Here is a 13,433-nt window from a genome sequence, read left to right as displayed (position 1 = left end):
AAAGAAGGCTGATTGCCGAAGAACTGATGCTTTTGAATTATGGTGCTGGAGGAGACTCTTGAGAGTCCCATGGACTGCAAGAAGATCAAACCTATCCATTCTGAAGGAAATCCGCCCTGAGGGCTCACTGGAAGGACAGATCGTGAAGCTGAGGCTCCAATACTTTGGTCACCTCATGAGAAGAGAAGACTCCCTGGAAAAGACTCTGCTGTTGGGAAAGATGGAGGGCAGAAGGAGAAGGGGACGAAAGAGGACAAGATGGTTGGACAGTGTTCTCGAAGCTACAAACATGAGTCTGATCAAACTGCGGGAGGCAGTGGAAGACAGGAGTGCCTGGTGTGCTCTGGTCCATGGGGTCACGAAGAGTCGGACACAAGTAAACAACTAAACAACAACAAGGACTGTATAGCATCCCATGAAACCTGTTGCCTAAACCCAACATGCTACGTGCCCCAAATAACTAGCTGTAGAGGTCATTGCCCAAGTTCTGGCACTGTCTGTATCATTAAGCACCAACTGCTGGCAGGAAGTTAGGGTGGAGTTGCCATGTAACAGGATCCAACATAAGGGAGGAGAACAACAACAACTGAGGGCCATCTCCCTTGTGAGAGGAGCAGAAGATGAGCAAGCCACATAGAAGGGATGCCTATCATATTGACTTGATAGGCTGACAGCATCTCAAACCATTATGTATGGTGCTGACGGCTATGGAAAACATCCAGTGCCACCTTCTTGAACCTGTTGCCCTCCAGATGTTTTAGACTAGAACTCCCTTCACCTGGCTGGCATCCTGGTGCTGCAGTCCTTTCCTGGAATAAGAAGAGCCTCTGCCCTGATATTGCCACTGTCACCAAATAAATGTAAGACCATACCAAAGGCCCATCTAGCCAAGCATTCAGCTCAGAAGCAGCCAGCTAGATGATGCTCCTGAGAAGCTCACAGAAGTTTGGGGGTGAAGACAATATCCACCCTGTGCCGTTAGTTCCCCTGTAGCTGGCATCCCAAGGTAGATTGCCTTTGGACATGGAGGTTTCGCTGAGCTAACATGACTAACAGTGATTGACAGACCACAAATTAACCTAACCAAAGCCATATAAGCCAGTGGTGACTTTCATCTTTCGAGCCTAGTCTCCACATCTTATAGGGCGTCCTTTGCTTAAGAAACCCCTGCCAACCTAGCAGTTCGAAAGCACGTCAAAGTGCAAGTAGATAAATAGGTACCGCTCCGGCGGGAAGGTAAACGGCGTTTCCGTGCGCTGCTCTGGTTCTCCAGAAGTGGCTTAGTCATGCTGGCCACATGACCCGCAAGCTGTACGCCGGCTCCCTTGGCCAATAAAGCAAGATGAGTGCCACAACCCCAGAGTCGGCCACGACTGGACCTAATGGTCAGGGGTCCCTTTACCTTTACGTTTTGCTTAAGAAAAGACTTTGCCTCCTAGGGCAGAGGTGCACAGGCGTCCCTAAAGAGAAGCCGCTCCTGCCCTACTTTTTGCCTGATAGCTCACCAGGCATTGGACATATGCTCACCCCTCCAATAGCCTTAAGGATGAGACACTTTTAAAAACATCAATTGAAAACTGAGTTTCTTGAGATGCTGAATGTTGCACTCAAAATTCGTGTGGGGGCCCGGTATTGACACACTGCTCAGGTTATTCACATTTGACACATTTAGGCGCCCGCAAATCATAATGGAAATCAACATGGGTTTAATTGTTCATGTATGTCCTATAATTATGGATTGATGAGGGATTAATTATCCCTGGATTGTGTACAGCCAGATGCAATCACCTGAGGAGCGATCCCTTTTCGCCTCCATGACACCTACATATGAGAATGACAGCACAGGAAAACCAATCAGCATATGTCTAGGAAAGCAGCAGGTGGCCTGACGATCACCAGTCGGGACACTCTTTGTCACAAGATTGGTGATTACATTGCATGTCATCACCCAAGACTGGGTAGTGGAGTTGAAAGTACTGGTTGCCTTCCAGAGCAACCAGTGGGGAGACTTTTTCAGCCTATAGGAAGCATTTCCTTCAGAGTAATCTTTTGGGAGCCACATTCTAGTGGTGGGCGGAGCGACAGGCAAAAGTGGGCGGAGCAACGACCGCACATTTTACATTAATCATATTATCATATGTGTGATCTGGGGGAAAATGATTTGCAGGCGTGCAGGCATACCACATAAGAAGATCCAGCATCCCGTTCTCACAGATGCCTGTGGGAAACCTAGAAGCAGGATTCGAATACAAGAGCACGCTCACCTCCTTTGGCCTCCGGCAACTGGCATTCAGAAGCATTTCTGCCTCTGCTCGCCAAATGCCATTTCCAGGAACTGTGCTGGAATTCCAGACAGCTGCAGAATCCTGATCTGCAACAGCTAGTCCTCTAAGAAGAGCTAGAGAGTCTGGGCAGGTTATGCCGACACATGTTCTCTGATCGCTCGACATACGGGTTGGAGGGAGGAATGGTCAGCCTGTAGTAAGACCACTGATTTATTCAGTCTTGCCCGCCCACCCAGGACCAGTTTAGAAGCCACCTTCCTCCCTAAATAAAAGTCATTGAGGTGACATTGAAACAAGATTGCCTGTAAAGCCTACAGTGGTACCTCGGGTTAAGTACTTAATTCTTTCCGGAGGTCCGTACTTAACCTGAAACTGTTCTTAACCTGAAGCACCACTTTAGCTAATGGGGCCTCCTGCTGCCGCCACGCTGCCAGAGCACGATTTCTGTTCTCATCCTGAAGCAAAGTTCTTAACCTGAAGCACTATTTCTGGGTTAGCAGAGTCTGTAACCTGAAGCATATGTAACCTGAAGCATATGTAACCCGAGGTACCACTGTATTTATATCACTTTAGTAATCATGGCTTACCACAAAGGATCTTGGGAACGGAAGTTTATTCCTCACAGGCAGTGGCGTAGCGTGGGGGGTGCCAAGGGTGCCGACCGCACCGGGCGCAACATCTGGGGGGGCGCGAGTCCAGAGGGAAGGGACAAGTTCCTTCCTCCGCCGGGCTCCCCGCCGCCACCGCCAGCCTTGCGCCCTAGCGCGCGTGCCCCCCGCCGTTGCTGTGGCTGCGCTCCGCTCACTGCTCGCAGGAGGAGCAGCCGCTGCAGCAGCGCCGACGCCGCCACCGACGCCTGGCCGGGCACGGGCAGCCTCCGCACCCTGCCGCGCTGCCATCCCCTCGGCCCAGCCACAGGCGGCGGCTGCTTCTGCCTCCATCCTCCTCTGGGCAAGCAGCGTTGTTTGCGCGGCAGCGCCAGCGGCAACTCGCAGGTTAGGGGTTGGGGGGGCGCAAATTACTTGCCTTGCCCCGGGTTAGGGGGCGCAAATTACTTGCGTTGCCCCGGGTGCTGACAACTCACGCTACGCCGCTGCTCACAGGGCTTCCATTCGGAGCTTTACAGCTCCCAGGATTCTTTGGGGGGAAGTCATGGGCGTTAACTAGATAACAGATAAACAGCCTCGTTCTGTAAAGAAATGCAATTTTCTGCATTGATCTGATAAGGAGGTTCCCAGCATTTAAAAGGAATTTTAATGAAATCAAAACAATGCACAAACACACACACACATAAAAAGAGACACAAAATCTTCAAAATTCACACCTGAGTTATACAAACTGTTCTCCCAAAGAGAGAAAAGTGGAAGACACAGAAGATGTAGGGTGGCGGAAGAGAAACTATTTACAATACAGAAAATATCTCCCCCCCCCCCTTAAACAAACATCACGATTGCAATCACGGTGTTAGACAAAGTTTCTTTTGCCTGGGAGCTAATATAAAAACCGAATGGACAGACTATTAATAACAATAATTAAAAAACAAACAAAACCCCAAACATAAAAGAACAGAAGAGCACAGTTCTAACGGGCTTGGAGCCATCAAAGTGGTAATAGTTTTATATTCATTCCTTGCCATCAATGTGATGGCAAAAAAAAGATCTACAGTGCAAGAGGGGCAATTGTCTAAGGCAGGAGTTGGGCAGCCTATTCAGCCTGAGGGCCACATTTCCCACTGGGTGGGGGCCACTTGCCAGAAGTGGGCAGGGCAAGAGGCAAAAGTGGGGTGGAGAAACGAATGCAATTTTTACCTTTGTACAAGCAGGCTAGTTTCTGCACACGATCACACATTCCCCTGCCTCTCCAGGAAAGCAAAAAGGCATTGGGAGACTCCAAGGACACATTCCGGTCAGGTGAAAACATCTAAGGAGTGTGCAAAGCAGGCTTGGCGAGGGGTGGGAAGGCACGTGACCTGGGGGGTGGGGGTGGGGAGAGAATCCTGATAGGCCTGGTTAACCTCCCCCCCCCCAGATCCGAGGTTCCCAGTCGCTGGTCTAAGCAGCAAATATGTTGTGAATAAACAGAACTTGCTCTAGAAGAGGAATCTTCCAGATCAGCTGGTTTCAGAGGCTTTTTCCAAGCTACTCATTACATAGCAGATGTGCATCACAGTCCCTGTGTGCACATTTAATGGAAAGCAGCTGGGGGAGGTGGTGAGTGTGACTGGAGGGGGAAAGGCTGCTTCATCCTTTCCTCTCCAAACTTTTCCCAACCCAAAGGCTGCCTCCACCCAGCTGCTTTTCCAGCCTTCAAGCTCCGAGTATGGGACCCTAGGCGGCCTCTTTTCCCAGGAGCAGACTTTTGCTGACCTCCTCTCATATGCCACACAATTAGTATTGGGGGTAAAAGAAATGACTCATCCTTTTTATTGCTACCACCAGCAGCTCTGGCCCAGTCCTGGTAGCCTGGGAATTGTACAAACTGAGCGAAACAGGGGAAACGAAGATTCGATTTGCATGGCTAGTGAGGAACGAGCAGGTCTGTCAGTTTCACTTTCTGTCACTTTCTTGTTTTTCCAACCCAAAGGTTAAGGTCTCCCCATGTTGACATCGGTTTGTGATTTTCTTTTTCTTTTTTAAAAAAAGTCATTGTGAAAATTCACCACTTTTTTAGTGCAAAATTCTCCTAATTGGCACATTTTGGCAAAGCAATCTCTCCTAATAAAAAGCATTTTTGTAGGTTATCTTCATGCATTTTTATGCATGCTTTGCCCTAGTCTCTACACATTACTTGGCTGGAGAACTCCACTGCAAAATTTGGAAACTGAGAATTTTGAATGATGGCTGTTCTTCAGTTTGTGCATCATTTTGGAAAGTTCAGTTAGGTAGGTTTGCCTCTGGATGCAAACTGAATCAAATTTCTTCCCCACCCCAACAACTTAGCATGTAAGTGTGTGTAGCCAAACTCCAGGGGTTAGAGGCTATTCAACCTATTTCCGTGTTTTCTATTTACTGTTGCCCCTCCTAGTCACATTCAGATCAAGGGAGTGGTAGAATTGACTTAGACCGGCTCACAAGCAGTTTTGTCCAGTCAATCTTCCCCACCAAAATGTTTCACTTGAATGAAAAAAGGGAGGTGTCTACATGACTAGATATGTGTGCTTATTTTATTTTTAAAAAGAACTTGTAAAATGGTTTCAAAACTGCTTGAGATTTTTAAATTTGTGAAGATGAAATGTATTAACTCATCAAGGCATTTGTCCAGTAGACACCTGGGCAAATCTGGACTTTTCAAGGTACAGCTTGAACCACCATGTGTGGGGGAAAATGCCTGACTTGTTTAATCAGAGATCCTCATGAGAGACCATTTAAAAATATATATTTTTTTAAAAAATTAACACATCTGTCACAGGCATTGGCAATTCTAAAGCACAACCTCCCAAATATTGGAGAAGCAAGTGTCTATAGATAGGCAAGTTGGGTGAAAAAGTGCCCATTTGGTGAATATACCATCTAAGGTTGGCCCAAGATATTTTGCTACCTGAGATGCAGGCCCAGATGGTACCCTCCCCATGTCATTCACTGAAGCCAACCAGATTGGTAGCTGTGTTTTGCTTCAATGTCAGCAAAGGAGCTATCACCCTCCATTGCCGCTGAGGGCAGCTGGTTAGCTTAGGGGGTACAATGGAGACTAACTACATGTGTACAACCTCACTCTGCCCAACGATAGGGTCGGCCCAGGCAGCCTCACTCTTGAACAATTAGATGCATGTCAATTCCATGTCTATCTTGCTCCCCAGAAGCTATGGGATCCCCAGGTCCCCAGCACAAAGAGTCTGGAGATCAAAACCTGGATGCATCCAGATCACCTAAACGTTCCCACAATTTTGAGCAAATGCATCGCTCACAGGCAATCCAAGCATAGCTACCTTGCTCCAGAGCACCACCTGCAGGACACTGAAAGTGCCAATCCTGATTGAAACCTTCAGGAAATCAAATTTGACAGCCTTGGCTTAGCTTAGGGGGTGGGGATCTCCGCGGATGCATCTTTTGGTTTAGATGGGAGAATGGATGCGTCTTCACAGTTGCCTCCCAACAAAAAGCATTTACAAACTAGAGAGAGAAGACAGAACCACTTCCCAGTCGAAGATCGCCAGGCATCAGTTACAGAGCAAAAGGTTTAGGCAACCGCATGCAGAAGTGCCTGAGGACGACATGATGCGAATGGCTTATGCCATGCGCCCGCACCGTTGCCACGTGTCACCGTTTTAGTCTCTTTGACAGTTCTGCTTGCAGAGTTGCTGCCATCAAGTGAGGTTGAAGGGAGACCGGTTGTGACATGTGGGCCGTGCATTTGACTGAGCCACTGTTCCCTAAGAAGCGGGTCCATAGCACAAAAGTTCAGGCTCCTTTTCTTTTTCTGCAGAGAAGAAGAAGGTGGAGTCGGCTGCTCTTTGGGGAATGGGGCTTCAGTGGAGGTAGGTGGGCTGGTTCCATCGGTACCAGGATCTGCTCACATGGATAAACAGAACAAAAAAGACACAAAGGCAAGACTTTAGAAACGGTTTTCTCTGCAGAGAGAGAGAGAGAATGCATGTCTATAAAAACTAGTTGTGTGTTATGTTGGAGGGGATGCCAGGAAACAGGGAATTATGTTCACAGGTGTTGGGGGTGTAAATATGTACAGCTGTGGTTTTTTTTTGGCAAGGGGTGTTTAAGGATATAACAGAAATCACGGGGTTAAAGCTGACCAAAAGTCCAGAGGTAGCATTATTCTCAGTTTATGATGGGGTGGAAGGTTCACAGGCTATTTATTGACAGCTGCATGAATTATTATAGCTAGGAAGTGGAAGGGGCAAACAGAATATAAAACGGAAGAATGGTACAAAGAGGTTTGGGATGTAGCTATTAATGATAATTTAACATGTGCCTTGAAGGTAAGATGGGGAATATGTAGGAGAAATGATTCTGAAGAGATATGGAGGGTGTTCATAGAATTTGTATTGTTAAAACAGAAAGGGGTCGAACCATTGCAAGAGGTGTCAAAATTTTGGGAGTTTGGAGAGTTATAATGGAATGGTCTTGGTGGTGAGGTGCACATTTTTATGCTTATTTATGTACGATTGATTGTTAATTTAATAAAAAAGAGCAAAAAAAAAAGACTATAAAAAACCTAAATGCATAACAAAGGGCCAAACTGTCAGGGCATGCACGATCAGATCTCTTGTCTGTTCCTATGGTGAAAATTCATACAGGGGCGAGTGATGGTGTTGGCAAGGAAATAAGGCAGAGCTTTCCAGACTTTTCATGTTGGTGACACACTTTTTACAAATGTATCATTTTGCGACACAGTCATTCACTTTTACTAGCAAGCCAGAGGTTAAACGAACCCCTTTCCAGCCCCAGGTGGAGCGCAGGGAGCGTTCGCGAGACACATGTACACACTGTAGCTGACACACTAACGTGTCGTGACGCACAGTTTGGAAAGCTCTGAACTAAGCTAACAACCACACCGTTCTTATAAAGAACGTTTTAAAGCACACCCTCCCCCAGAGAAACCTGAGAAAACTGTTGCTTAACTGCTCACAGAGCTACAATTCCAAGTTCCCAGGATTCTTTGGAGGGGTGTTTATGTATTACATATTTTGCCATATCTTGAAGAGCAAAAAAAGAGGGCACATTTGTGCCGACTTCTACATTTTAACTATGGATCGCTGTGACGACTCTGCCCATGAAAAAGAGGAAGTGTCCTGGAAAAAGAGGCCATATGGCAACCCTAAATATAAAGACATGACAGAAAAGGAAAGGGGAGGGGGAGGGAAAAGGGAGAAGAAAAGGCAAACTCAAGCACTAATTTCCAGAATTCTTTAGGGTAGCCATTTGCTTTAAATGTGTGTTATATGTGCTTTAAACATATGGTGTGGATCTTTACCAGCTGTTTCACCATGTGCCATTTTTCCAATTCTAAATTTGCCCTCAAGGCAAGACATTATGAATTTTTTTGTACGGATTTTTTCTTTTGGTGTGTGTATAATTCTTAAAGGCTGCAAAAGAGTCTTGTATTTCACTAGAAAAGGAAGTAGCAGCAGCAAGGAAATGACTATTTAACCCCCTTCCACCAGGGATCAGCAACTGACTACCTAGTAAGAAATTAAGGGGTAATTAATTACTATCCGCCCAAAGCAATAAAACAGGCTGAACTAGCACACAGGAAGTTTTCAATTAAGGGCACAGTGACCCCCCCCCAAAGTCTGCACTTATCGGGTTTTTGCTGCTTTAGTATTTTTTTTAATCGCTAATCACGTCTGAAAAGTTACAGAAGCTTAACACAGAAAACAACGGACTGCAGCAAGCTGACAAGGTCACTTTCCAAATTCTCTGTAAAAAGTGGTTACTCAAAGCATAGCAATTCCAGAGCACGGAGGCTAGTGTGAAAGCAACCTATTACGTCTCCAGTGGGCATCCTTGTCTGACTTCAGATGCAGTTCTGCAACAGTGAACTTTTCCAAGTGCAGCTGCTCATTTTCCTGCAAGCCTTAAAGCAGAAGACAACCGTTTCCCAGGAGTGGAAATTCAGCATCCAGGGAAAAGTTACAGTCACACCTGGCCAGATTGGGACTTTCAGTATGCTCAAGTGACTCATATCCTGCTCTCTCCTGCCTCCTGGCTTTCTTCACCATCCTTTTATTCACATGATCCCAGGGGAAACTTTATCTGAGATTCCTGCATTGCAGGGGGTTGGACTAGATGACCCTGCTGGTCCCTTCTGACTCTACAATTCATTTATTCTTTTAACTGCACCCCGCTCCCCCCGACATAGCCATACCCAGAAGAGTTGAAGCTGGAGGAGTTGATGGCTGCTTTGGAGTTGCTCTGGGACATGCCGGGGCTGCTGGCGTGGAGTCCCGTGCCAGGAGACGAGGGCCGGCTGGAGTTCCCTGGAGAGCATGATGATGTCACTGTGCGAGAGAGAAAACTATCCTTAAAGGAAAATCCTTCAGGCCTTCCGGTGCATGCAAATACAGGTAGTTGTGGTTTCTTTTGCATCTTAACAGTGCATTTGTTCCTGGTTCCTCTCCCCATTTCACTTATTCACTGTTCTGACCCTTCTTTCCTAGGCCCTCCATTCAGTGGTGGTTGATGCCCATCGGGAATAATAATAATAATAATAATAATAATAATAATAATAATAATAATAAATTTAATAATAATAATAATAATAATAATAATAATAATAATAATAATAATAAATTAATTAATTCTTGGTAGTGGCACCCGCCCTGTGGAATGCCCTCCCATCAGATGTCAAGGAAATAAACAACTATCCGACTTTTAGAAGACATCGAAGGCAGCCTTGTTTAGGGAAGTTTTTAATGTCTGGTGTTTTATTGCTTTTTTAGTATTATCATTATTAATTCTGTTGGGAGTCACCCAGAGTGGCTGGGGAAACCCAGCCAGATGGGCAGGACCCCAGGGTGGCATATAGATACAAAACTAAAAACAACCACAAACAGTCCTAAAACAGATTAAAGCATTCTATAAACAATGACAATTAAAGACGTCTAAATGCAATTACAGTTAAATACATCCTTCCCAAATGACCTTGGGGTTGCCAGGGACAGTATCCTTCAGCCACCAGTTACCTGGGTAAACAGGAATGTTTTCTAATTCCTCCAAGAAATGAATGATGATGGGGACATGGTTGGTGGGAGCAGAGTCAAGGACAGGCAGATTCAACTAATTCTAACTTCGTCCCCCCACCCTCCTGCTCGCATCTTTCTCTCAGCCGAGTTTCACTGTGGCAACACAGAGATTACGGAGGAGGAAGCTGAGAGCTAGTGTTCCCTTGCCCCCCACCCTGGTTTGGATGTAAGCAAGAAGTCAAACAGGTATGGTGCTGGTGGTTGGTGGCTGCACTGAAACAGGGACTCGGGCATCTTACTCTTTGTGCCACCGGGCAAAGGAAGGAATTCTCAGTCCTGCCTCTGCTGTGCTGCGGCGCCACCTCTACAATGGCCAGAGATGGTACTGCTGTTTTTCGGACCAGCCAGATCAGCTGACCTGTAGATCCAACAGGGGCCTGGCTGGCTCTATATAACAGTTGCTCTAAGCCAGCCTTTCTCAACCTGTGGGTCCCCAGATGTTGTTGAACTACAACTCCCATCGCCCCTAGCTAGCAAGACCAGAGCTCAGGAATGATGGGAGTTGTAGTCCAACAACATCTAGGGACCCACGGGTTGAGAACCACTGCCTAAGCCATGCCATAGGAACATAGAAAGCTGGCTTTGGCCAAGTCAGACCATTGGTCCCTGAAGTTCAGTGCTGTCTGCACCAGCATGACGAATCTTTGGCCTGCCAGACGTTGTGGAACTGCAACTCCCATCGCTATTAGTCGTGCTTGTTGGGGATGATGGGAATTGTAGTTCAGCAACATCGGGAGTCTACATGACAGGCAGCCTCTCTCCAGGGTTTCAGACAAAGGGTCTTTCCTCTTTCCAAGCTGGAGATGATAAGGATCGAACCCGGGACCTTCTGCAAGCAAAGCAGATGCTCTGGCACTAAGTTACAGTCCTTTCCTTGACAGTAAGAGCTGTTTGACAGTGGAACGGATTCCCTCTGCAGGTTGTCGGTTCTCCTTCATTGGAGGTTTTTTAAGTAGAGGTTGGATGGCCACCTGCCATGGTTGCTTTAGTTGAGATTCCTGCATTGCAGGGAGCTGGAGTAGATAACTCTACGATTCTGTGATTCCCAGCCCCTCAGTCTGAGTTGTTTGACCAGTGGAGTAATGATGCAGATTTTGTCCCTGCCTCCTTGTCTGTCTGCTCCAGAACCTGCCCTCTGGCCTGTCTGTCATCACACCCTTCCATTTTACCCTGTTGGGCTTTCACAGCCCAACTGCCCATTACAGTATCAATGGAAAGCCTGCGGCCAAAGATTTGGCAGGGTTGCGTCAAGCCGATATATATGCGTTCCTTGTCCTGTGCCCCTAGGCAAGGTCTGAGCTGTGCAGAAGAATATCCCTGCAGGGCCTGAGTCACCAAAGGCCTGATGCAAAAGACAGGCTGGTTCCATGTTCCCTCCCCAACCCCATCCCACCTAGCGAAGCAGATCAGAGGGGCTGAATCATGGAAGGAAAAAACAGAAACAGAAAAACGTTCTCCTGGGGGGGAAACCCCCACATACCTGCCCCATGCATGGTGCTGTGAACAGGAGTGACAGAGAGGGGACCCAAGGATCCTGAGGTAGAGACCTGGAAGAGAAAAGCAAGCAAAAGAGGATCATTTGGGGTGACAGGTTAAAAGATTGGCCTTGGTTGGTTTGTCCACTGCAAGTTGTATGGTTGGTGCTTAGAAAAACACACACAAAAAGCTGTGGGTTAAACCACAGAGCCTAGGACTTGCTGACCAGAAGGTTTGAAATCCCCACGACGGGGTGAGCTCCCGTTGCTTGGTCCCTGCTCCTGCCAACCTAGCAGTTTGAAAGCACGTAAAAGTGCAAGTAGATAGATAGGTACCGCTCCGGCGGGAAGGTAAACAGCGTTTCCATGAGCTGCTCTGGTTTGCCGGAAGCGGCTTAGTCATGCTGGCCACATGACCCGGAAGCTGTGTGCCAGCTCCCTCGGCCACAACCCCAGAGTCGGCCATGACTGGACCTAATGGTCAGGGGTCCCTTTACCTTTACTAGCTAAAGGAGCCTCAAATCGTTCAATGAGAAGCTCATTTTTGGCATCATCTGCACTGTACATTTAAACAGGGTTGGAAATCCGGACACAAAATCTAAAATAAATAAATTTTGAGCTGTTTTAAAGGAAATACGTCAAAATATAGACTGTGGCTCCCCCCACCAAAGAATCCTTGGAAGTGTAGTTTCTTAAGGTTAAGAGTCGTCAGGAAACCCCTGTTCTCCTCAAAGAGCTGCAGTTCCCAGAGTGGTTTAACAAGCAATCCCTCTTCACAGGGAACTCTGGGAGATGTAAGTCTGTGATAGAAATGTGATGCTGCTTTAAATGTATAATGCAGGTGGTAGTTAGCCCTGCCTCCTTTTTATTTAGCAGGAAGAAACTCCAATGAAAATCCTCATTATTACATATTTTACATGGCTGTTTATTTGTACATATTTTTAAATTTTATATATGGATGTTTTATGATGGCTGATACTTGTAATGCCTAATAAAAGTTTGGAGAAGGTCCCTTCCAACTCTACATTTGCTGCTGGACTTAGATGACAGTTTGCTCAGATGGTTCAGCAGCCGGAGATGATAGTTGCTTCCAGATGACCTTTTTAATTTTTTTTAAAATAAAAAAGCATTGATTGTGATTGGTTTGCAGGGAGATGAGATGACACTGCCGATTTCAGGAGCCTTCTGATTTGTTGTAGGGGAGGTTAGAGGATGTTGTGTCCAGGCAAGCATTCTGTCCCACACTGTCTAGTGAATTTCCCCATCCCTTTCCTCAAAGCAAAAAGATTCAGGTCTGATGAAGTGTATCTGGAGAAGTTGTGCATGCACATGGAAGCTTATAATAAAAACAAACTTAGTTGGTCTCTAAGGTGCTACTGGACAATTTTTTAATTTTTTATATATCTCAAAGCAAAAAGTCTATTTTGAGGGGGGTTGGGGCGGGGCGAGGTGTATTTCTTGCACAAGAGCTCCCCGCCGACAACGATTGCACAACGTGGATTTGCTGACACAGGAGAGGATCCCACCCGAAAACGGAGATAGCCTGAGAGCACCCTGTGCTGTGCTAGAAGCAGCTGCCTTGCAGGAAGCTGTGTGAATGAGTCATCCTCAGAGGGTGCTCCCCTTTCTGAGTCAGTCCTGGTGAATCAGGGAAAAGGTGCTCTTTCCATTTGCTGGGGGCCTTGTTAATTTTGAGCAATAGCATCTCAGGAAGCTGGCTGACATTCTGGCGACAGAGACTCTCCGTCACAGTTTCAGTTGGATCCCAGCCTTTTTCTACGCAGCATTTCTAACAGAGCTTTTAAGGTGATACCTGTACCCCATCTCAGTAACACATACAACAATCTTGCAAGGCAGGCCATGGCTGTTATTCCCGTACTGCCTCTGTGTGTGTGTTTGGGGAGATGGCAGTTTACTGAGGGCTGCCAAGAAACTTTTGAAGCAAGGCCCTTGTGGCTGACAACTCATCATGAG

At 46.7% G+C, this 13,433-nt stretch overlaps 1 protein-coding gene across 3 annotated transcripts in view; it reads right to left on the bottom strand.

The window, feature by feature from the left end:
* Positions 1–3,516: 3,516 nt before the first annotated feature.
* Positions 3,517–13,433, bottom strand: part of POU2F3 (POU class 2 homeobox 3) — a 90,947-nt gene continuing 81,030 nt past the window's right edge. For all 3 annotated transcript variants that reach the window (XM_081172679.1, XM_081172681.1, XM_081172680.1), the window contains 3 exons: positions 11,465–11,531; positions 9,108–9,240; positions 3,517–6,790 (listed from right to left, as the gene is read on the bottom strand). In XM_081172679.1, the coding sequence (XP_081028805.1) occupies positions 6,751–6,790; positions 9,108–9,240; positions 11,465–11,531 (240 nt within the window). In that variant the 3' untranslated portion in view covers positions 3,517–6,750. The remainder of the gene's footprint in view (positions 6,791–9,107; positions 9,241–11,464; positions 11,532–13,433) is intronic.

Source organism: Podarcis bocagei (assembly GCF_964188305.1).
Source record: "Podarcis bocagei genome assembly, chromosome: 15".
Taxonomy (NCBI): Eukaryota; Metazoa; Chordata; class Lepidosauria; order Squamata; family Lacertidae; genus Podarcis; species Podarcis bocagei.
The sequence above is the reverse complement of the archived record's forward strand: the minus strand, read 5'-3'. Positions and strand labels throughout refer to the sequence as shown.